We start from the raw sequence: 24,091 nt of genomic DNA on the forward strand, positions 1-24,091 counted from the left end.
CCCTGTTTCAGGACCAGGATATCGCCGAAGGGCGCACGGAGACCCCCACGGAGACGCTGCAGGAGGATGGAGACCAGGAGAGGCTCATCTCCAAGCCCAGGGAGGGCAGAGGCAGGCAGCCCCAGAGGGAGCGGCTCTCCTGGCCCAAATTCCAAGCTCTGAAGAGCAAGCGTGGGCCAGGGCCCCGGAGGTCGCACAGCTCCTCGGAGGCCAGCGAGCGAGGGGACGTGCCTGACCTGTCCCCCACGAGCACAGACACGGAGGCCCAGCTCCCGGAAGCAGGGCCAGGCAGGCAGCGGAAGAAAAGCTTCCCGAACCTGAGATTCCGGGTGGGCTCAGGGAAGGGGCTGTCGGGCAGGGGAGCCCACGGGGGGACAGTCCAGGCTGAGGTCCTGGTGGAGACAGGGCCCCGGGATTCTGGGCGAGAGGCCTCCAGGGCTGCCGCCCATGGCGGGAGAGAGGACGGGACGGCAGGGGTGCCAGAGGCCGCCGAGCCCCCCACGGAGCCCGGCCTCCCCACTGAGGGAGCCCCCGGGGAAGGGGCCGGCCCAGCACCCAGACCCCAAAGAAAGACAAAAGAGGCCAAGGACAGGGGGGAGACTGTGGCCCAGGGAGAAGCCGGGCTGGGCCCAGCGCCAGGACAGAGCAGGGAGGGGGCCGGGGAAGGCACGCAGGCGCTGGAGCTCGGCACTGCCAGGCTGTCTCTGCAAGACTCAGCAGACCAAGGCACCCACCAAAACCACCAACCAGAATTCCATGGCCGCATACCCACTTTAAAGACACCCAAGTTTGGACTTTACAAAGAAAAAGTGCTCGAGAAAGAAGGAGCCGCGACAGCTCTCCAGCAGGGACCACGGCAGAGAAGGGTCTCTGCTGAGGGCACGGAGGCCAAGGGGGAGGATGCAGGGGAAGCAGAAAAGCACAGGCCCAGACAACCCCCAGTCCATCCGCCAGCGCAAGAGGGAGGAGCAACGGAGGAAGATGCAGCCCAGAAGAGAGACGAGGACAGCAAGGGCAGGGGCCCGCACACGGACGAAAAGGAGGGGAAGATGAAAATGCTAAGGTTCAAGCTGCCCTCCTTTGGGTGGTCGCCAGCGAAGGAGGCAAAAGGAGACAAAGCGACACAACTCCAGGAAACAGAGAAGGAAAAGGAGAGCAGCATCACAGTAGAAACGTTAGAGACGGACGTGAAAGGCCAAGGTGGACTAGAGCGAGACAGCAAGTTCCAAATGCCCAGGTTCAAGATGCCGTCCTTCAGGGCGTCAGCGCCCAGCAAGTCCGTCCAGGCCGCCGTGGAGGTGTCCGTGCCCAAGGCCCAGGCCGAGGTGACCCTGCCCTCCGTGCAGGCCGACGTCAAGACCAGTGACCTTAGGATTGAGCAGCTCTCCGCCGAGCTGGAGGTCAAGGCCGCCGAGGTGGGCCTAAAGCTCCCGGAGGGCCACCTTCCAGAAGCGGAGTCCACAGAAGCGGCAGCTGAAATTGGACTCAAGGGCCACCTGTCCAAGGTGCAGATGCCCAGCATCAAGGTGCCCAAGGTGGACATCAAGGCCCCCCAGGTGGACATCAAGGCCCCCCAGGTGGACATCAAGGGGCCCAAACTGGACCTGAAGGACGCCAAAGGCGAGGTGACGACCCCCGACATGCAGGTGTCACTGCCTAGCGTGGAGGTGGACACACAGGTCGCGGGCATCATGCTGGCGGGCGATGTGTCCCTTGGGGACAAGGAGGTGGCCACCAGAGACAGCAAGTTCAAAATGCCCAAGTTCAAGATGCCATCCTTCGGGGTGTCAGCGCCCAGCAAGTCCGTCGAAGCCTCCTTGGAGGGGTCTGGTCTCAAGACTCAGGCCGAGGTGACCCTGCCCTCGGTGCTGGGCGACGTCAAGACCAGTGACCTCAGCATCGAGCTGCCTTCCGCCGAGCTGGATGTCAAGGCCGCTGAGGTGGGTGTGAAGCTCCCGGAGGGCCACCTTCCCGAAGCGGAGCCCAAGGAAGCGGCAGCGGGAATCGGACTCAAGGGCCACCTGTCCAAGGTGCAGATGCCCAGCATCAAGGTGCCCAAGGTGGACATCAAGGGGCCCAAACTGGACCTGAAGGATGCCAAGGGCGAGGTGACGACCCCCGACATGGAGGTGTCGCTGCCCAGCGTGGAGGTGGACAGCCAGGCCACGGGCACCAAGCTGGAGGGCGACGTGTCCATTGGGGACAAGGAGGTGGCCGCCAGAGACAGCAAGTTCAAAATGCCCAAGTTCAAGATGCCATCCATTGGGGTGTCAGCGCCCAGCAAGTCTGTCAAGGCCACCGTGGAGGGGTCTGTGCCCAAGGCCCAGGCCAAGGTGACCCGGCCCTCGGTGCAGGCCGACGTCAAGACCAGTGACCTCAGCATCGAGCTGCCCTCCTCCAAGCTGGAGGTCAAGGCCGCCGAGGTGGGCCTGAAGCTCCCGGAGGGCCACCTGCCCAAAGTGGAGCCCAAGGAAGCAGTGGCGGGAATCGGGCTTAAGGACCACCTGCCCAAGGTGCCTGGACCCAGCATCAAGGTGCCCGAGGTGGACCTCAAGGGGCCCAAACTGGACCTGAAGGATGCCAAGGGCGAGGTGACGACCCCCGACATGGAGGTGTCGCTGCCCAGCGTGGAGGTGGACACCCAGGCTGCGGGCACCAAGCTGGAGGGAGAAGTGTCCCTTGGAGACAAGGAGGTGGCCGCCAGAGACAGCAAGTTCAAAATGCCCAAGTTCAAGATGCCATCTTTCGGGGTGTCAGCGCCCAGCAAGTCCGTCCAGGCCGCCATGGAGGTGTCCGTGCCCAAGGCCCAGGCCAAAGTGACCCTGCCTTCAATGCAGGCCGACGTCAAGACCAGTGCCCTCAGCATCGAGCTGCCCTCCACCGAGCTGGATGTCAAGGTGGCCGAGGTGGGCGTGAAGCTCTCGGAGGGCCACCTTCCCGAAGCAGAGATCAAGGAAGCAGTGGCGGGAATCGGACTCAAGGGCCACCTACCGAAGGTGCAGATGCCCAGCATCAAGGTGCCCAAGGTGGACATCAAGGGGCCCCAACTAGACCTGAAGGAGCCCAAGGGTGAGGTGACGGTCCCTGACGTGGAGGTGTCGCTGCCCAGCGTGGAGGTGGACACCAAGGCCGCGGACATCATGCTGGCGGGCAATGTGTCCCTTGGGGACAAGGAGGTGGCCGCCAGAGACAGCAAGTTCAAAATGCCCAAGTTCAAGATGCCGTCCTTCGGGGTGTCAGCGCCCAGCAAGTCCGTCCAGGCCGCCATGGAGGTGTCCGTGCCCAAGGCCCAGGCCGAAGTGACCCTGCCCTCGGTGCAGGCCGACATCAAGACCAGTGTCCTTAGCATCGAGCACCCCTCCACCGAGCTGGATGTCAAGGCTGCCGAGGTGGGCGTGAAACTCCCGGAGGGCCAACTTCCTGAAGTGGAGCCCAAGGAAGCAGTGGCGGGAATCGGACTCAAGGGCCACCTGTCCAAGGTGCAGATGCCCAGCATCAAGGTGCCCAAGGTGGACATCAAGGGGCCCAAACTGGACCTGAAGGAGCCCAAGGGTGAGGTGACGGTCCCTGACGTGGAGGTGTCGCTGCCCAGCGTGGAGGTGGACACCAAGGCCGCGGGCATCATGCTGGCGGGCAATGTGTCCCTTGGGGACAAGGAGGTGGCCGCCAGAGACAGCAAGTTCAAAATGCCCAAGTTCAAGATGCCATCCGTTGGGGTGTCAGCGCCCAGCAAGTCTGTCAAGGCCACCGTGGAGGTGTCCGTGCCCAAGGCCCAGGCCGAGGTGACCCGGCCCTCGGTGCAGGCCGACGTCAAGACCAGTGACCTCAGCATCGAGCTGCCCTCCTCCAAGCTGGAGGTCAAGGCCGCCGAGGTGGGCCTAAAGCTCCCGGAGGGCCACCTTCCAGAAGCGGAGTCCACAGAAGCGGCAGCTGAAATTGGACTCAAGGGCCACCTGTCCAAGGTGCAGATGCCCAGCATCAAGGTGCCCAAGGTGGACCTCAAGGGGCCCAAACTGGACCTGAAGGACGCCAAGGGCGAGGTGACGACCCCCGACGTGGAGGTGTCGCTGCCCAGCGTGGAGGTGGACACACAGGTCGCGGACAGCAAGCTAGTGGGCGAAGTGTCCCTTGGGGACAAGGAGGTGGCCGCCAGAGACAGCAAGTTCAAAATGCCCAAGTTCAAGATGCCATCCTTCGGGGTGTCAGCGCCCAGCAAGTCCGTCGAAGCCTCCTTGGAGGGGTCTGGTCTCAAGACTCAGGCCGAGGTGACCCTGCCCTCGGTGCTGGGCGACGTCAAGACCAGTGACCTCAGCATCGAGCTGCCTTCCGCCGAGCTGGATGTCAAGGCCGCTGAGGTGGGTGTGAAGCTCCCGGAGGGCCACCTTCCCGAAGCGGAGCCCAAGGAAGCGGCAGCGGGAATCGGACTCAAGGGCCACCTGTCCAAGGTGCAGATGCCCAGCATCAAGGTGCCCAAGGTGGACATCAAGGGGCCCAAACTGGACCTGAAGGATGCCAAGGGCGAGGTGACGACCCCCGACATGGAGGTGTCGCTGCCCAGCGTGGAGGTGGACAGCCAGGCCACGGGCACCAAGCTGGAGGGCGACGTGTCCATTGGGGACAAGGAGGTGGCCGCCAGAGACAGCAAGTTCAAAATGCCCAAGTTCAAGATGCCATCCATTGGGGTGTCAGCGCCCAGCAAGTCTGTCAAGGCCACCGTGGAGGGGTCTGTGCCCAAGGCCCAGGCCAAGGTGACCCGGCCCTCGGTGCAGGCCGACGTCAAGACCAGTGACCTCAGCATCGAGCTGCCCTCCTCCAAGCTGGAGGTCAAGGCCGCCGAGGTGGGCCTGAAGCTCCCGGAGGGCCACCTGCCCAAAGTGGAGCCCAAGGAAGCGGTGGCGGGAATCGGGCTTAAGGACCACCTGCCCAAGGTGCCTGGACCCAGCATCAAGGTGCCCGAGGTGGACCTCAAGGGGCCCAAACTGGACCTGAAGGATGCCAAGGGCGAGGTGACGACCCCCGACATGGAGGTGTCGCTGCCCAGCGTGGAGGTGGACACCCAGGCTGCGGGCACCAAGCTGGAGGGAGAAGTGTCCCTTGGAGACAAGGAGGTGGCCGCCAGAGACAGCAAGTTCAAAATGCCCAAGTTCAAGATGTCGTCTTTCGGGGTGTCAGCGCCCAGCAAGTCCGTCCAGGCCGCCATGGAGGTGTCCGTGCCCAAGGCCCAGGCCAAAGTGACCCTGCCTTCAATGCAGGCCGACGTCAAGACCAGTGCCCTCAGCATCGAGCTGCCCTCCACCGAGCTGGATGTCAAGGCCGCCGAGGTGGGCGTGAAGCTCTCGGAGGGCCACTTTCCCGAAGCAGAGATCAAGGAAGCAGTGGCGGGAATCGGACTCAAGGGCCACCTGTCCAAGGTGCAGATGCCCAGCATCAAGGTGCCCGAGGTGGACATCAATGCCCCCCAGGTGGACATCAAGGGGCCCAAACTGGACCTGAAGGATGCCAAGGGCGAGGTGACAACCCCCGACATGGAGGTGTCACTGCCCAGCGTGGAGGTGGACACACAGGTCACGGACAGCAAGCTGGAAGGCGATGTGTCCCTGGGGGACAAGGAGGTGGCCGCCAGAGAGAGGAAGTTCAAAATGCCCAAGTTCAAGATGCCGTCCTTTGGGGTGTCAGCGCCCAGCAAGTCCGTCCAGGCCACCGTGGAGGTGTCCGTGCCCAAGGCCCAGGCCGAAGTGACCCTGCCCTCCATGCAGGCCGACGTCAAGACCAGTGACCTCAGCATCGAGCTGCCCTCCTCCAAGCCGGAGGTCAAGGCCGCCGAGTTGGGCCTGAAGCTCTCGGAGGGCCACCTTCCCGAAGCGGAGTCCACAGAAGCGGCAGCTGTAATTGGACTCAAGGGCCACCTGCCCAAGGTGCAGATGCCCAGCATCAAGGTGCCCATGGAGGACATCAAGGGGCCCAAGCTGGACCTGAAGGACGCCAAGGGCGAGGTGACGACCCCCTATGTGGAGGTGTCACTGCCCAGTGTGGAGGTGGACAGCCAGGCCGCGGGCACCAAGCTGGAGGGCGACGTGTCCCTTGGGGACAAGGAGGTGGCCGCCAGAGACAGCAAGTTCAAAATGCCCAAGTTCAAGATGCCGTCTTTCGGGGTGTCAGCGCCCAGCAAGTCCGTCCAGGCCGCCATGGAGGTGTCCGTGCCCAAGGCCCAGGCCAAAGTGACCCTGCCTTCAATGCAGGCCGACGTCAAGAACAGTGTTAGCATCGAGCTGCCCTCCACCGAGCTGGATGTCAAGGCCGCCGAGGTGGACCTGAAGCTCCCGGAGGGCCACCTGCCCAAAGTGGAGCCCAAGGAAGCAGTGGCGGGAATCGGGCTTAAGGACCACCTGCCCAAGGTGCCTGGACCCAGCATCAAGGTGCCCGAGGTGGACCTCAAGGGGCCCAAACTGGACCTGAAGGATGCCAAGGGCGAGGTGACGACCCCCGACATGGAGGTGTCGCTGCCCAGCGTGGAGGTGGACACCCAGGCTGCGGGCACCAAGCTGGAGGGCGATGTGTCCCTTGGGGACAAGGAGGTGGCCGCCAGAGACAGCAAGTTCAAAATGCCCAAGTTCAAGATGCCGTCCTTCGGGGTGTCAGCGCCCAGCAAGTCCGTCCAGGCCGCCATGGAGGTGTCCGTGCCCAAGGCCCAGGCCAAAGTGACCCTGCCCTCCGTGCAGGCCGACGTCAAGACCAGTGCCCTCAGCATCGAGCTGCCCTCCACCGAGCTGGATGTCAAGGCCGCCGAGGTGGGCGTGAAGCTCTCGGAGGGCCACCTTCCCGAAGCAGAGATCAAGGAAGCAGTGGCGGGAATCGGACTCAAGGGCCACCTGTCCAAGGTGCAGATGCCCAGCATCAAGGTGCCCAAAGTGGACATCAAGGCCCCCCAGGTGGACATCAAGGGGCCTAAACTGGAATTGCAGGACGCCAAGGGCGAGGTGACGACCCCCGACGTGGAGGTGTCACTCCCCAGCGTGGAGGTGGACAGCCAGGTCGCGGACAGCAAGCTGGCGGGCGATGTGTCCCTTGGGGACAAGGAGGTGGCCGTCACAGACAGCAAGTTCAAAATGCCCAAGTTCAAAATGCCATCCTTCAGGGTGTCAGCGCCCAGCACGTCCGTCGAAGCCTCCTTGGAGGGGTCTGGGCTCAAGACTCAGGCCGAGGTGACCCTGCCCTCGGTGCAGGGCGACGTCAAGACCAGTGACCTCAGCATCGAGCTGCCTTCCGCCGAGCTGGATGTCAAGGCCGCCGAGGTGGGCCTGAAGCTCCCGGAGGGCCACCTTCCCGAAGCGGAGCCCAAGGAAGCGGCAGCGGGAATCGGACTCAAGGGCCACCTGTCCAAGGTGCAGATGCCCAGCATCAAGGTGCCCAAGGTGGACATCAAGGGGCCCAAACTGGACCTGAAGGAGCCCAAGGGTGAGGTGACGGTCCCTGACGTGGAGGTGTCGCTGCCCAGCGTGGAGGTGGACACCAAGGCCGCGGGCATCATGCTGGCGGGCGATGTGTCCCTTGGGGACAAGGAGGTGGCCGCCAGAGACAGCAAGTTCAAAATGCCCAAGTTCAAGATGCCATCCGTTGGGGTGTCAGCGCCCAGCAAGTCTGTCAAGGCCACCGTGGAGGTGTCCGTGCCCAAGGCCCAGGCCGAGGTGACCCGGCCCTCGGTGCAGGCCGACGTCAAGACCAGTGACCTCAGCATCGAGCTGCCCTCCTCCAAGCTGGAGGTCAAGGCCGCCGAGGTGGGCCTAAAGCTCCCGGAGGGCCACCTTCCAGAAGCGGAGTCCACAGAAGCGGCAGCTGAAATTGGACTCAAGGGCCACCTGTCCAAGGTGCAGATGCCCAGCATCAAGGTGCCCAAGGTGGACCTCAAGGGGCCCAAACTGGACCTGAAGGACGCCAAGGGCGAGGTGACGACCCCCGACGTGGAGGTGTCGCTGCCCAGCGTGGAGGTGGACACACAGGTCGCGGACAGCAAGCTAGTGGGCGAAGTGTCCCTTGGGGACAAGGAGGTGGCCGCCAGAGACAGCAAGTTCAAAATGCCCAAGTTCAAGATGCCATCCTTCGGGGTGTCAGCGCCCAGCAAGTCCGTCGAAGCCTCCTTGGAGGGGTCTGGGCTCAAGACTCAGGCCGAGGTGACCCTGCCCTCGGTGCAGGGCGACGTCAAGACCAGTGACCTCAGCATCGAGCTGCCTTCCGCCGAGCTGGATGTCAAGGCCGCCGAGGTGGGCGTGAAGCTCCCGGAGGGCCACCTTCCCGAAGCAGAGATCAAGGAAGCGGCAGCGGGAATCGGACTCAAGGGCCACCTGCCCAAGGTGCAGATGCCCAGCATCAAGGTGCCCAAGGTGGACATCAAGGGCCCCCAGGTGGACATCAAGGGACCCCAACTAGACCTGAAGGACGCCAAAGGCGAGGTGACGACCCCCTATGTGGAGGTGTCTCTGCCCAGCGTGGAGGTGGACAGCCAGGCCACGGGCACCAAGCTGGAGGGCGACGTGTCCATTGGGGACAAGGAGGTGGCCGCCAGAGACAGCAAGTTCAAAATGTCCAAGTTCAAGATGCCATCCATTGGGGTGTCAGCGCCCAGCAAGTCTGTCAAGGCCACCGTGGAGCGGTCCGTGCCCAAGGCCCAGGCCAAGGTGACCCGGCCCTCGGTGCAGGCCGACGTCAAGACCAGTGACCTCAGCATCGAGCTGCCCTCCTCCAAGCTGGAGGTCAAGGCCGCCGAGGTGGGCCTGAAGCTCCCGGAGGGCCACCTGCCCAAAGTGGAGCCCAAGGAAGCAGTGGCGGGAATCGGGCTTAAGGACCACCTGCCCAAGGTGCCTGGACCCAGCATCAAGGTGCCCGAGGTGGACCTCAAGGCCCCCCAGGTGGACATCAAGGGGCCCAAACTGGACCGGCAGGACACCAAGGGCGAGGTGATTACCCCCAAGGTGGAGGTGTTACTGCCCAGCGTGGAGGTGGACACCCAGGCTGCGGGAACCAAGCTGGAGAGTGACGTGTCCTTTGGGGACAAGGAGGTGGCCGCCAGAGACAGCAAGTTCAAAATGCCCAAGTTCAAGATACCGTCCTTTGGGGTGTCGGCTCCCAGCAAGTCCGTCGAAGCTGCCTTGGAAGAGTCCGTACCCAATGTCCCGGCCCAGGTGACCCTGTCCTCGGTGCAGGCCGACGTGAAGACCAGTGCCCTCAGCATCGAGCTGCCCTCCACCGAGCTGGAGGTCAAGGGTGCCAAGGTGGGCGTGAAGCTCCCAGAGGGCCACCTTCTCAGAGCAGAGCCCAGGGAAGTGGCGCTGGGAATTGCGCTCAAAGGCCACCTGCCCAAATTGGAGAAGCCCAGCATCAAGGTGCCCAAGGTGGACATTGAGGGGCCCAAACTGGACCTGAAGGACGCCAAGGGTGAGGTACTCACAAAATACCAGGTGACTCTCCCTGGAGCCGCTGTCTCCCCGGGGCTCCCTCTGGAAGCGGCCCCTTGTTCCCAGAACCATGCCTATCTTCCCAGCTCAGAAAGTTCTGCCAGTCTTCCAACCCAGGAGAGAGTTGCAGCATCCCAGACTGACAGTCCCGCAGGCCCTGTGGACCCCATGTTTCTTGCGTCATACGGTCGGGTGAGTTTTCCTAAGTTTCATCCACCGAAGTTCGGGTTTTCTGTCCCAGAAGCAGCCGATGCAGAGGTGGGGGCCGGTGCCGGGGGTTGTGCCCCCTCTCTGTCCACTACTGGCCCTGCCCGGGGCCGGGACTCCACAGCTGTGCCGCGCAGCGCGTGGCCGTCGGCAGTGGCTGCAGGTGAGAGCCCAGCTAAAGATACTGAACGTGGAGGGAAAGATAGTCCCTTAAAAATGCCGTGGATCAAGCTTCCGTCATTCAGCTGGTCCCCAGAGAAGGGGGCGGTGCCCCCAGAGGACCCTGAATGCAGCCTGGACGACGCAGAGATCGGCGTGGCTGTGGACACGGGTCACAAGGGCGTGCCCCCTGGGTGTCCTGTGTCTGCAGTGGAGGACGCGCTTCCGGAGAAGGACGGAGAGGAGAGTGGCGTGGGGTCGCCTGGCTGCGCTGTGCTGGAACACGCACCTCTCACAGGGCTCACTCCAGAGGGCGGGCCCGGCCTGCCACGCGGAGACCCCGCTGCTCCACGCTCTAGGCCCCCGGCGGGGGGTGGCGCTCCAGAAGGCGTGGACGTGGACCCCCATCTGCCACAGGCCCACGCTCCCCTTTTGGACTTGGCCAGACCCGACCTCAGACCCAGCAAGGCCAAGGTGGGGGGGAGCTCGTCAGCTGCTGACCCTCCGTCTCCGGGACACAGCAGCCAAGGGCACGGGCTCCAGGACGGCCCGGCAAGCCAGCCTCTCGGCGAGGCGACGGCCCCCTCGGTAGGAGACCCCCAGCAGCCGTCCTGCAGCCCAGCAGATGTGGACGCTCCCGCGGTGGAGAGCGCGGCCTCGCAGGGGGGCTGGTTCAGGATGCCCGCGCTCCGCCTGCCCAGCCTCCGGCGCCCCGCCAAGGAGAGGGGGGCGGCTGGGGCTCGGGGGGCGCCAGTGCCCGCGCCTGCTGCCAGCACACTGAGGGAAGGAGAAAGCCCAGTTCCAGTCAGGGGTCAGGGGGTTCCTGGGTCAGAGGTGGAAGAAGCTATGTCCCTGCAGCCCCCAGAGGCAGGGGCAGACGAGGCAGCAGCGGAGCTCGCGTCCCACGCAGACGCAGACGTCCTAAAGAGAGGTCCTGGGGACAAACGCTCAGAGCTGCACCTCTCTCCTGCAGGGGCACCTGCTGCAGGCCTTTCCCCTTCCGAGGCCAGGGTCCGTCCAGGCGAAGGCTCCCTCCCTCTTCAGATGCCTAGCGGCAGGCTTTCAGGAACCCAGGCCCCTCCTGCTGGGCCTGCAGGACCGGGCCTTGCTGCGGGGCAGGGGCGGGCAGAGGAATGGCCCTCCCAGCCTGAAGGCCCCATTAAACTGAAGGCGTCCAGGACCGACGGGCCGTCCCAGGTTTCTGTCGTTAACATGGGTCAGCCCTGGGAAGGCTCCGTGGTAACTGTCAGACTGCCCAGGTTAAGCGTGCCAAGGTTCGCCTTTCCTGACCCCAGCTCCGAGGCCGATGTCTTTATCCCCGCCGTGACAGAAGTGCAGTGCCCGGGGAGCAGCCTTGCCCACGCCCTGCACGAGGGAAGCCCGGGAGTCTGGGGCGCCAGCATCCTGAGGGCAGGTGCTGGGACCCCCGGGGGGCAGCCCGTGGCCCTTGGCTTCTCCCCGGAAGCTTCCCCCATTTCCGAGGTCAGAGTGCACGTTCAGCGTGCGCAGGGAGAGGGCCCCGAGGTCGCCGTCCACAGCAGGGCGACGGCAGAGTTGGCTGACCTCTCGGGACCCGAGGCTATTTCCACCCAGGTCGTGCGGCAACTGGAGATCCCCGCGTCTGAGATCCAAACGGCTTCTTACGGATTCTCGTTGCTGAAGGTGAAGATGCCGGAGCCCCGCACGCGGGTGAGTGTCCGAGACTCCCGGCTGAGGGACGGCCTGCAGGAGGCTTCCCAGCAAGCCGCCCCGGGAGCAGAGCCCGCCTCTGGAGGTCCGCAGCCGGACACCGCAGGACCGTCTGAAGTGATCTCGCCCAGTGTCGATGTGCCTGGACAGCCAACGTTCACGCCCAAGGTGCACTCTGGCCGCCAGGGTGCCGACAGCTGCTCCGACAGGGCCGAGGGTGCAGAGGTTCTTGCATTTCCCCCTAAAGAAGCCGGGGGGGAGGCAGCTAGCTCCCCGGCAGAGGAAGGCTCGGCTCCAGGGCAGAAACCAGGAGGTAGAAGGTCTGGTCTGTTCAGGTTCTGGCTTCCGAACATTGGCTTTTCTTCCTCTGCCGAAGAGCCGCGCGCTGATTCCAAAGGCGAGGCCGGCGCGGCGGCTGCCCTCCAGACACAGCCTGGGGCACGGCCCGAGGCAGAGCTCCCTAGGAAGCCCCAGAGGGCGGGCTGGTTGCGATTCCCCACATTAGGGCTCTCCTCCTCTCCCACCAAGAAAAGCGAAAGCTCTGAAGACGAGGCCGCTCTGGCAGAGCAAAACGCCCAAGAACAAGCGGTCACGTTCTTTGATGCCCCAGAAAGCTTCTCTCCAGAGGGCGAGGGGGCCGGGGGGCCGGCGGAGACTGCGGGCGCCAGAGCGATGGCCACGTCCACGGCAAGGACGGGGCTGGTCCTGCTGGAGCAGGACCCAGAGGGCGGGATGCACCTGCACCCGGGCCCACCACAGAGTGAGGACAGACAGACAGACGAAAGGAGGCCCAGCGAAGCTCCCACCGTGAGGACGCGCGTGTCCACCTTGATTCACAGCACCGAGAGCGAAGCAGAGGTGCCCGAGAGCGGCGGGGCCCCGCCCTCACACAGCCCCCCCGAAGTGGGACCCCAAACACGCCGGCCTCCCAGAGCCTCGGCAGCAGAGGCGGCACCCGGACGCCCCACGCGACCCCAGCCCCACGCGGGGTCCTGTGCCCCTGACGGTCTTGGTTAGACACGTGTTACTCGAGACCCCTGCCCACCAGGCCCTCGAGAACACAACTGCTGCTTGGAGAAGGGGCTGTGACGGCCATGGGTGCAGAAGTCGTTTGGGGTTCAACTCCTGTCCTGCTGCTGCCTCCTGGTGAAGGTCGTTTCGCTCTTTCGGGCAGAGTCCGGCGTGTTCCAGGAGACCCCACTCCCCGCTCGCTTGCAACAAGCTCACTCCGCTGTTGGATGCCTGGCCGCCAGCGCGGCAAATGCACGCGCCCTGGGCTGGGGGCGGGCGAGCCAGCAGAGGCCGTGAGTTCCCACGGGACGGTCTGTGGGCGTCCGCTTGCCCGCGGCACACCCCCCCCCCCCCCGCGTGCCCGGCCCCTCAGTGTACCCGCTGCGGCCAGGCTGCAGACGGGACCTGTCTGGCTGCTCCCGGGACCCTGGACGGGCAATAAATCCAGTGCTGCTTCCCCAGTGCTGACTGTGAGGTGTTTGTTCTGGTTGGAATCCATCCCTGCGCTCCCCCACGCGCTCCGTCCTAAGTTGCTCGGGAAAGCAGAGTCAGGGGCGGCTCACTCATCCGTTTGTCTGTCCAGACCCTCCTCTGAGCCAGCGGCTGCGAGAGACCAAGGGGAAGCAGGCGAGGGCCCAGGAGTCCACAGTGTGGCCGGGGAGGCAGCGCAAGGCGTGGGTGGTGGGCACAGCAGGGACAGCACACAGGGGCCCTTGGCCTCGGGGGCCGGGGATGGGGAGCTGGGTCCTCGGCCGCGGTGGGGGCCCATCTCAGAGGCTTCCTTTGCCGTGGTGGCCCTCCACCCCAAGCAGCCCACGGGAAGCAGATTCGGAACAAGTTGGAGGAGTTTCCTATGAACTTCTAGGGGTCAGACCTCCTCCCGGCTGCCTTCGGACGCCCCTCAGGGGCCCGTGGGCACGAGGCACTCGGAGTGGGAGCTGGAGCTTATCCCACCTCCCTTCTGCTTGGAGAGGAGCCGCTGCCCTCGTGGCTACGGCTACAGGAAAAAGAGCAGGGCTGGGCGGGGCGGGTTGGGGGGACGCTGGGCCCAGAGGGCATCCTGCTGCCCCCGAGGCTACTCCCCCCACCCCCTCCCCATGCTGCCCTGAGAGAGCCTGGGAGGCTGGGTCCTTCCCCCTGGCCACCATGGGAAGTCCCATCTCCCGTGGCCGGCTGGGAAGGTCCCCCAAGGTAGGGGATGTGGAGCCCTTTGGAAGGTGGGGCGGGGGAGGGAAAGCTCAGTGGGGACTGGGTCCCGCAGTCAAGGAGGCTGCAGTGGCCTCTCCCAGCCCCAGCCTCGCCCCGCCCATCAGACCGACGTGGGGAGCACAGCCCCCTGGGAACACTGCGGTGGCGTCTGCCTGGCTCCGTGGGTTTCGTTCCTCTCTGAACCCAGAGTCAAGGCGTGAGGTATCGTAGCCTTGAGCAGGCGGCTGTCAGCCTGTGGGGAGCCACTGACAGCACAGGGCCTTCCACCTTCCGTGTGGCCTCTGTTCCGTGTGACGTGTGTGAGCCACCTGCCCTGTGTGACAGCATCGCCACAAGCGAGTGGCTTGAAACAACACACACTTACGACCCCCCGTCTCTGGGTCAGGAGTCCCAGCGCAGCTCAGTCGTACGAGGCCGCCATCGAGGCACTGGCCAGGCTGCCTCGTCTCCAGACTCAGCTGGGGAAGGAGCCACCTCCCACCCTCACAAGGCTGCTGGGTGCAGGTTGGGTGGCTGAGGGCCCTGTTTCTTGCTGGCTGGAGGCTGGAGGCTGCTCCTGGGGCCTTTCCACAGGACGGCTCACGGGCGTCTCCTTCATCACAGCAAGGGTCAGCCCCCGGCGAGATGCTGTTACCACCTCATGTCACATAACCACCTCTGCGCGTTCTACCTGTCGCAGGCGAGGCAGCCAGTGCCCTCCCTCGAGGGAGGGGTCACACAAGGGCCTGGGTTCCAGGGTCCCAGGAGGCAGGGTCTGTCTCCCACACCCCAGAAGGGGTCCCAGGGCCTCTCGCGCCTCATCCCCGGGCCTCCTGTGACGGGGGTCTGCCTTGGAGGCCTCTGAGGCTGCCGCTGAGGTGTGGCCACCAGACCCACCGTGTGTGAAGGGGGCTTGCGCTGGCTGTGGCCTTTCACCCTGTTGCCCCGCCACAGCCTGGCGCACAGAGCCCTCCTGGACCACGGCCCATCAGCCTAGAGAGCAGCGGGCCTGGGGTCTGCTGCTCCTGGGGCGCTGGCCTGCAGCACGCTTGCGGTGGGAGTGGCGTGCCGCCAGGGGAGCTCACGCACAGACCAGCACCCAGGGCCCCTGGGCGCGTCTCGGGCTGCGCGGAGCCATGGCGCTCTCTCCAGATCCCCGCGGGTCTGGGCAGGGAGACGGGCTGGGTTTGGGGATCTTCCTTGCAGACGAGGACCCAGTCAGGTCTCCCTGGGGCCGAGATGACGCGGGAACTGGGGAGCAGCGGCCCGGGGTGGGCCTGGGGTCCGCTCGCTCAGCTCCCTCAGCGGCCAGGGTCTCCTGGACATTGAGCCAGCCCCCAGCTCTAGCCTCGGGTGCCCTGGGGCCTCTGCGAGGGCAGGTGGGCTCTGAAGCCGAGGTCAGAAACCAGAAGGTGGCGAGGCCAGGGCCGAGACAGGCTTCTGACCCAGCATTCCTAGCAGAAGGGCCAGAACCGAGTTGTCAGACCAGGATTCAGCTCCTGCCTCTGCAGGGCAGGTGCTGGGCGAGGCCCAAGAGGGTGAGCTCCAATGGGGCTGCACCCAAACCCCATCCTGGCTGGCGTCACCCTCCCCCCAGCTCAAACCCAGGTCCTCTCCACTCTACAACTCTACCGCCCGGTTCCTGGCCCCTTATACACCAGGACTGGGTGCCACGAGCAGCTTGGCCTCTACAGGCCTGGGCCCACCACCCCAGGCGCCAGCCCCACCCCCATCAGGCCTGGGCCCGCCCCAGGCGCCAGCCCCACCCCCATCAGGCCTGGGCCCGCCCCAGGTGCCAGCCCCGCCCCCATCAGGCCTGGGCCCGCCCCAGGTGCCAGCCCCGCCCCCATCAGGCCTGGGCCCGCCCCCATCAGGCCTGGGCCCGCCCCAGGCTCCAGCCCCGCCCCCATCAGGCCTGGGCCCGCCCCAGGCTCCAGCCCCGCCCCCATCAGGCCTGGGCCCACCCCAGGTGCCAGCCCCGCCCCCTGCTCTGTCCCTGTGGGGTTCCTGTGGGCGGGAGGCTGGACGCTGGGGAGAGTCAGGGGCTAGCATGGCGGAAGCCCAGCCCCGCCTCAATGTGGCCTCGTGGACACAGGGGCCTCCCAGGTGGGTAGAGGCTGAACTCCAGCCTGGGGCCGAGAAGGTGGGACGCAGCCTGACCCAGGACTCACAGAAGAAACAGGGAGGCACACAGTGTTGTAAAGGCTCCGTGTGTGGGCAGGAATTGCGGCTCTGTGGGACCCAGGGAGGGCATCCTGGAGGGCTCCGTGGAGGAGGTGGGGGTTTAAGAGGGGCTAGATTTGGAGAGCAAACAGTTTGCGCCTGCCCTGCATTGGGCAGTCCTGCCCCTGCCCAGGGCTTGTGCGGATGGAGCTGCTCGGGGTCCAGACTGGGGGCCAGGCAGGGAGGCCTGGTCGGGAACAGTGGGGCTCCGCAGCCAGGAAGAACTGGACGTCAGCCCTGCCAAACACAGTCCTGGCCCTGGGCCTGTCCGTCCAGGCCTACAGCGTAGCGGGAGCTCCAGTCTCGCTCAAACAGTTGCCGCATCTGCCCCTGCACGGTGGCCGCCCCTGGCTGGGCGCTGGAGGCCCTCTGGCTGACCACCAGGCCCACACCCGAGGTGCTGCTGAAGTAATCTTCGGACCAGTTGGAAGTGCCTGTGGGCGGAGACGCTGGGTTACTGGGCCGCACGGGGGGTCCTCTGCTGTCTGGCCCAGCCCGATGGCCCCAGCGGCCACCCTGCCGTGGTCCGACTCCAGCCCTGCAGCCTCTCAGTGCTCGGGGGGCTCGGTGCCAGGAGTCCCCACCTGCCTCCATGGGGGAGGGCCTGAGCCCTTTAGCAGGTCCCCGCCCGGGGTCCACGCTGGACAGAAGAACAGCGCCCTCTTCAGCACCCGGCCTGGCCACCGCAGGCCTGTGTGCCCTCTGCTGGTGTCCGCTCGCTCGGCAGCCCACGAGGACTCAGGGGTCCTGAGCTGCTGCCCGCAGCCCTCCCCCCTGCTCACCTATGTAGGCCGCCTTCTCCGTGACCATGAACTTGCTGTGGTTCACCCTGCTGAAGGGGATGTTGGAGTGGTTCCTCACGGGCACAATGAAGACTTTCTTGGGGGAACAGAGAGGGTGTGTCAGCCAACAGGGAGGCTACTTCCCGGCCCGGCCAGGGGGTGGGTCCTCACCACGTCCAGGAACACGTTGGCTGCGGGGTTGCTGAGGGCCTGCAGGGACCGCAGGTAGGGGAACATGCTGGGGTCCGTGTTGAGCCAGCAGCTGACCAGCAGGCGTACGCGCACACCCCTGCTGACGGCTGCCACCCGCAGCGCCGTGTCTAGCACCGGCCAGTACCTGGGGAGGGGTGAGGGGGAGGGTCAGGGTCCTCAGGTCAACCGGGCCCTGCGCACACACCCCGAGTGGGCAGGGGTCCTGGTGGGCGAGGAGACAGGCCAGGAGCTGCCCACGGGCAGAGGGGCCTCCCCTGTCCGGGGCCACCCGGCTCCCTCCTGGCCTACCTGGCAGGGTGGCTGAAGCGTGTCGTGGGGAAATACTCCATCACCGAGGCATAGATGAACTCCCGGGCGCCCCCTATCACCGCCAGCAGCGCGTCCAGGTCCCAGGTGCGGCCGCTGGGGCAGAGCGCGGGCGGCGATGCCTGTGTGGGCAGAGAGGTCCCTGAGGGCACTGCCCACCCGGTTCTGAGCCACTGGGTCCCTGGACCCGTGACGCCGCGGTGCACCCACCCTCCAGCACTGGGAACCAGGAGGAAGACAAGACGTCGGGTCTAAACAGGGGCCCCGGGCTGGCCTGACTCCGGAGGAAGCCCCCTGCGCGGCTCAGCCTGGGTCCCCACATCTGGGGAAGCGTCCCTGCCTCCGAGGCAGGGTCTCCACTGTAGCCCAGCGCTGGGGTAGCTGCCATGTACCCTGAGGGGGGCCGTGGCTGGTGGGCATGACCGCCCGCCCCTCAGTCCCCCTCTCCTCCCCCCAGAGTGACAATTGCCTGATGCACGGGTCCTCCCCCACCCTCCCTGGTCCTGAGTCAGACCCCATCCAACAGTGTGCTCTGAGGCCCCCAGGGCCACAGGACGACCCCCACAAGCACTCAGGTTGCCTGTCTCCCGTGGATGACGATGACCGCGTCCTCTCCTGGGGCCGGGCCTGCCCCTCCGCCATCCATGGCGCCAGGTCCTGGAGCCGTGGCCCCGAGGACCTAGCAGACTCTGGGCTGTCTGCAGGGCAGGCCTAGGGTGGGCGGGGCTCCCTGTGCCTCTGGCCAGCCAGGAGAGCAGGGGCTCCAGTCGGCCCCCCAACCACTCTTACCGAGAAGTAGGCAGTGGTGGGCACCCCGTCAAAGTAGTCCCGGAGGGGCTGGAAGCGGTTGATGTGGGAGGAGAAGTTCCGCGGCCAGGGTCTGGGGAGGACAGCCTTCGGCACCCCCAGCACCCAGTAGGTCCGGAAGGTCTTCTCCAGGTCCTGGGCCAGGCGGCTGCAGTTGTAGATGATGGCCCCGAGCTCCTTCACCTGCAGGCACCGGGGCAGCGCTGCGGGAGGGCCCTGGGGCCGTGTGGACCCCCTGGGCCGGGGGTGCCAGGCAGGTGCAGCCATCACCCGTGAGAACCCGTAGTAGGTGGTGCGCGGGAGGGGGCCGTGGGGTGGGGTGCGCGGGGGGGGGCGTGGGGTGGGGTGCGCGCGGGGGGCCATGGGGTGGGGTGCCCTGGGGGAGCCACGGGGTGGGGTGCGCGCGGGGGGCCGTGGGGTGGGGTGCGCGGGGGGGGCCGTGGGGTGGGGTGCGCTGGGGGAGCCGTGGGGTGGGGTGCGCAGGGGGGGCCGTGGGGTGGGGTGCGCGGGGGGGCCGTGGGGTGGGGTGCCCTGCGGGTCCCTGTTCTCCTCAACATTGTATTCCAAGGGCAATACGTGTTTATTACCAACAGACAATAGAAAACGCATAAATGCACAGAGAAGAGAGAAAACAAAATCCCTCTCCACTGCTGAGCGGCAGCTGCTGCCCCCGTTTGGACTCACGGCCAGAGCACTGCTTTTCCTAGAAGGGGTCGCGCTTTGTCTGCATGGGTTCCCGGATAAGGTGCCGCGAGCATCTTCCCGGGCGGTTAAATGACCTCCCGCAGCAGGAGCTCAGTGCCGTTAGAATCCCGTAACCCGTCTGCGGGTGCTTCTACCACAGCGATGTTACAGACATGGCCACTTCCCCCAGGGTGGCTGCCCACATGGGAACATGGGGTCTCCCCTCTCGGGGCTCAGGGACTCACCTGTGTCAGCGACCGCCAGTCCATGTTGGCGCTGCCCACATAGACGTGCCGCCCATCCACGACCCAGAACTTGGAGTGCAAAACGCCACCGGTGAGCCTTCCCATGGGCACGTGTCGCACCTGGGCACCTGACGAGGGTGCAGGACGGTGCGGTGAACTCCCTCCGTGCTGAGGCAGATTCTCAGCCTTCTTTGCAGCTGGGCGGCTTCCTTTCTCCTCACAGCGGGTCCTACTCAGTTGATGCTGTTACTCCCATTTTACAGATGGGAAAACTGAGGCACTGACCAGCCTCGGTCCCTCCAGGCAGCCCGGCTCTGTGAGGATTGTCCCTGCTGCCTCTGGCTCCCGGCCAAGCCACCACCCACAGGTTGAAGCGGCTGGGCTCAGCAAGGCCCGGAGACCACCCTGTGCTCTGCCCCCTGGGAAATGACACGTCCGGCTCCCTGGAACCAGCCCCCGGGGAAGCCCACTTGAAGGCGCTTGCGGCGCTGGGCTCCCGGCCTCCCCCTACCGGGCGGCCCCACTGCTCTCGCCCGTCCCCAGGCCCAGGACGGCAGGAACCTACCTCGGGCCACCAGGACCTGCAGGTCGGTGGAGTTCTGGACCAGTGTCGGGGTGCTGGTGGCCACAGCCAGGGAAACGTTTCTGTCCAGCAGCTGCTGCAGCTTCTGCAGAAGGGCCTCTCCCTGAGAGAGCAGGCCAGCGGTGAGAGGCCACCCCCATCCCACCAGAAAGGGCCCAGACTTCCCCAGGAGGCCGCCTCTGACCGCCCACAGATGTGCTGCCCGCCGGGCTTGCTGTGTGCCTGGCCCCTGGACGGCCCGCAGCCTCCGAGTCAGGGGAGGGGTGGCGCACCAGCCGGGAAGAAGAGTCATTGACCCCAGTGTCGGGCCCCGTGAGGGACCAGTAGAAGGAGGCCACGTGGACACGCTCCCGGGCGGCGTCCAGCAGCTGCAGCCAGGCCTGGGCCAGGGGCTGGGCAGACGGGCTGCCTGGTGCAGGCGGCAGGTCCTGGGGGATGCTTTCCACGAGGACAAGCCTGCGGAGGGAGGTGGCAGGTGTGAGCGCAGGAGCCACCAGCCAGCCTCACATCACCTGTTCCGTCCCGTCCAGCCAAGCAGGAGGGCTGAGCCCAGGCTGAGGGTGCAGGGAGGGCGCTGCAGGCCAGACTGGGCAGGGCAGGCCTGACACCCAGGAGCACCCCAGGGAGGGGCCTGAGTGGGGCGCCTGAGAGCAGGGAAGTTGGGGCCCAGGCCCACCCCAAGCCCAGGTGCTGTCTGCTCAGGGCTGTCGCTTGCGGAGCCCGGCAGAGGTGTTGGGTCTGGGCTCCTGCAGCTGTGGAGGCCTTGGAGACGCCCGGGCTGACCCAGAAGGGAGGGCTGGGCCAGTGGGGGTATGCTGGGGGTGTGCTGGGATTCCAGGGCCCCCCAGGGGGCAGGAGGGGCGGGGGCTGCGACTCCACCCCAGGTAGGACCGGGGCTAGCGGCCTTGTCGGAGTCTCTGGGTGGCAGCCTGCGTTTGCTGCAAAGAGCGCCCCAAGTCGTCCCCGCCCCCGCCCCCAATCCGGCCCATACAGTTCGGGGCTTCTCCCCCTCCCCCGACCACTCCCCCTGCCTCACAGCCCACCCTCCCCGGAACCTGCCTCTTCCAACAGGAGGTGGCAGAGGGCGATGCTCGTCCCGCTGGGGAGCCCCAGGGGGAAGGCAGGCGGTGGCCACCCTGCAGACCTCACAGGCTCACTCACCGGCAGGAGTCGTTCTGCTGATGCCGCCGGGCCTCCCCTCCCAGGGGCGCCCAGGCCAGGCTGGAGCCAAGGCCCTGAGACGTGGTGGGCCCTTCCTCGGGGTGCACGTGGCCCCAGGTGGAGGGAGAGAGCGCTTGCCACAGCACGTAGGTGAGGGTCACCGCGCTCAGACACAGCAGGGCCAGAGCCCCCCGCACCTGCAACCGGAGGAGGGCGTCACCACGGGGTCCCTGGGGCGTGGCCGTGCTCTTCCGGGTGGGCCTGATGGCCTCTCCAGCGCTGAGACAGACCGTCTCTGCTGCCGCTGGGCGGGGCTGGCGAGGACGGGGCCACGCAGGTCCGAGCCCACCGCCGGGGCGCAGCCCGGGGCCGCATGGTCACTGGCCATCTTCCCAGGTCCCCTGAGACAGGGCACGTGGCAGGTGCCGGGCAGCCCTCCAGTCAGGGTGCCCGCTTCCCCCGTGGCTAGTTCTGTCCTTGCCACTCTGGCCCAGGGGTCCTGTGAGGCTGCTGAGCCCCCTCCCTCAGGCCCCCAAGTCCCACTGGGCGTGCCCCCCTGTCCCGTGGGCTGCGGGCTGGCGTGGATCGGGGCCACGCGGGGGCCACCAATGTGGTCTGCATAGGCATCCGCACCTACTTGGGGCGACCTGGCATCACCCACAGCTCCAGGCCCGGCTGCAGTGGCTCCACAGGGTCTGGGCAGCTGGGCACAGGGGCCACCACCTCGTGGGGACCCTACAGCCACCCACTCCTGCCCACGGTCACGCCCTCAGCACAGCCTGGCCTGAAGCTGGCGAGTGCCGTGCCCATCACTAGTGCGCGTGCATGTCTGCGTGCGTGTGTGTGTGTGCGCCCCGGTCTGTTCCCGGGACACACGTGACCCGCTGCTCTCCCTCTCGGACCCCCTCTCAGCGGGCATGTGTGTGTCTGAATCTCAGTTCCTTGTTTCAGTTACAACCTCAACGAGTCTGATGCCACTTCTGCTTTCCAGCTCGGCCCTCTCAAGGCTGGCCTGTAAACAGCTGCTTCCCTTCCCGGGCTGGGCGCCCCCGTCCTGGCCCCTTGCAGCCCCTCCTGGGCGCCAGGCAGCAGCCCTTGTCCTGGCTGGGGAGACCCGGCACAGAGAGAGTGTTGCTGTTCACGGGGCTGGGGGCTGAGTCGGGACGCCTTGATGCTGCCAGCAGGGCTCTCCCAGTGCAGCAGGACTCTGCAGCCCGCTGGGGACGGAGGACGCGTCTTGTCCCCTCAGAGTGATCACTCCCACGAGGAGCTGGAAGCCAGGCCGGCTGGGCCCCGGCTGGGGTTGGGCCGCTCCCCAAAGCAGCCTCAAACGCCACCACGAGTGGGACGCTCCCGAGGTCAGCGCGGCCCCCCCGAAGGGCAGGGAGGGGCCCATGCGCAGCGACAGGGACCCCCCGCCCCGCCCCACCCGGCCAGCCAAGCTCCGAGGCATCCGTGCGGGGTGGGTGCGGGGTGGGTGCAGCCCTCCCTCCTGGCCTTGGTGGGGAAGTGGTCCCTGCGGCCTGGGGCCTGGGCTGCGCTGCCTGCATGAGTGCAGCTTGGCCATGCGCTGGGGCCCAGGGAGCAGGTGTCCTTCCACAGGACACGCTGGCCCGCCTCCGTGTGGGGAAGGGGCGGCCATAGGAGCTGGGCCTGGGGGCTGCATCTGCCCTGAGCCAGAACCGTTACTGGGAGGCGGGGGCCCCAGAAAGCAGAGTGAGAGAGGGGGACTCAGGCAGAGTGCCCAAGGCCCGGCGCCCCTCCCTGCCAGGAGCCCCCATAGAGGGGAGTCAGGGTGCTTCCCCACCCGCACGCCGCAGAGGAGCGCTCGGGGGCCTGCCCCTCCCCTGCCTGCCTGGGGAGGGCTGGGGGCCGCATCAGGCCTTCACAGTGAACAGGCCCCAGGCCCCTTCACTGACCCTCAGGAGAGGCAATCGGGGTGTGGTCCTGGGCGGGGCCCCAGGGCCATCCTTGGACAGATGCTGCGTCTGCCGCACCGCCCGGGGCCCCAGGCGGACAGGAAGGTTGGGGCGCGGCAGCCCTGCCCCCACGGCCCCCGTCTGGGACTCGGAGCACGGCCGAGGCACCTGCCGGGCCACCCATCCCCTTGGGAACTACCGGGGCCTGGGGAGGTCAGCCGTCCAAGGAGGCTCTGGGCAGCTGCAGCCCTGGGGACCCTGCGTGTCCAGGGGTGGGGCTGGCTGTTGGGAGAGGATGACCCACTAGTGCTGGCATCTCAGGGCCGTGACGGGCTGGGAGACTCCCATGGGACAGCTCTGAGCTCCCCCCAGCCCTGTGCTGGGCAGCTGTGGGACCCTGCAGGCATGGGTGAAGGGGTGGGACTTCCTGCCGCGCAGGGCATGTGGCACAGCTGCCCAGCTCAGGCTGGGGCGGAGGGATGGCCTGCTCTGAGCTCTCTAGGAGACGCCGAGGCCCTGGCGGTCCTGGCTGCACAGACTGGCAGAGGAATGGGTGCTCTGCAGGCCTAGCTGGACTTAATGACCCTTTGGGCCCAGGGCTGCTGGCAGCACGGGGCCAGGGGGCAGTGGACCAAAGTCCCCGTCTCAGGACCTTTGGCCTGACTCTCCCCTCTGGCCTCACCGGCACTTACCTCCGGGGGTCCTGCCTTGGCGTTCATCTTGGCTTTGCCACAGACGCAGGCCCTCAGCTAGCCAGCGAGCGCCCGATCAGGTCCCACCTGCCTCCTCTCTGCAGCCTGCTGCTTCCCCTTCTGGCCACTTGCTTTTCTTCCTGAGTACCTCCCTCCACGCCCTTGACAGACATCTGGAAGTGGGTGGGCCAGCCAGGGGGTGGGGCTGAAAACTTTCACATCCAGAGAAAATCCCTCCCCACCCCCCAACCCCAAGTCACAGGCTTATGCATCTGAGTTAGTTTTGGTGCCGAGACACTTGACTTGAGGAACCAGGGCTTGAACGTTGTTTTTCTCCATCACACTGAGCAGATTCTGGGGCTGGCAGCCTAGGGATGGTGTTGGCTCCACAGCCATCAGGAGCCAGGTCCCTCCAGCTCTCAGCTCCCAATCCCTAGGGTTGACTGGCAGCCTCATGGCCCCATAATTGCTGCTGGAGCTCAGCCATCACCTCATGTTCCTAGCAGAGCATAAGGGATATCCCAGAGGAACCATCCTGGAGGTCCCACAGGGCACTTCCATTTATGTCTCATGATTCAGAACTTAGTCACATGGCTGCATCTAGCTGCAAGGGAGGTTGGGAAATGGAGGCAGCTAGGACCCCCATCCGGGAGAACGCAGGTCGGTGGCTTACTGGGCTGCCTGCAAAGGCAGGCCTGGCTATAGTTCGCTGGTGCTCAGCCTGGGTCCCCAGCAAGGATTTCTGCCTCCGCCTGCCCCATCCCACCACCACC

At 66.2% G+C, this 24,091-nt stretch overlaps 2 protein-coding genes across 2 annotated transcripts in view; one reads left to right on the top strand and one right to left on the bottom strand.

The window, feature by feature from the left end:
* Positions 1–12,914, top strand: part of AHNAK2 (AHNAK nucleoprotein 2) — a gene marked incomplete at its 5' end in the record, with an annotated part of 31,510 nt that extends 18,596 nt beyond the window's left edge. The window contains one exon of the mRNA XM_082648254.1: positions 12–12,914. Coding sequence (XP_082504380.1) covers positions 12–12,521 — 12,510 coding nt within the window. The 3' untranslated portion in view covers positions 12,522–12,914. The remainder of the gene's footprint in view (positions 1–11) is intronic.
* A 3,003-nt stretch (positions 12,915–15,917) lies between these two features.
* On the bottom strand, positions 15,918–23,491 carry PLD4 (phospholipase D family member 4; the record flags this gene model as incomplete). Its single annotated transcript, XM_082649330.1, is given in 11 exon segments — positions 15,918–16,360; positions 16,709–16,805; positions 16,880–17,045; positions 17,210–17,349; positions 18,017–18,217; positions 18,964–19,091; positions 19,529–19,649; positions 19,819–20,002; positions 20,708–20,904; positions 23,319–23,377; positions 23,380–23,491. Coding segments are annotated over 11 exon segments (1,608 nt in total). The 3' UTR covers positions 15,918–16,157.
* Between the last annotated feature and the right edge of the window lie 600 nt (positions 23,492–24,091).

Source organism: Grampus griseus (assembly GCF_964374135.1).
Source record: "Grampus griseus genome assembly, chromosome: 2".
NCBI classification, from domain to species: Eukaryota; Metazoa; Chordata; class Mammalia; order Artiodactyla; family Delphinidae; genus Grampus; species Grampus griseus.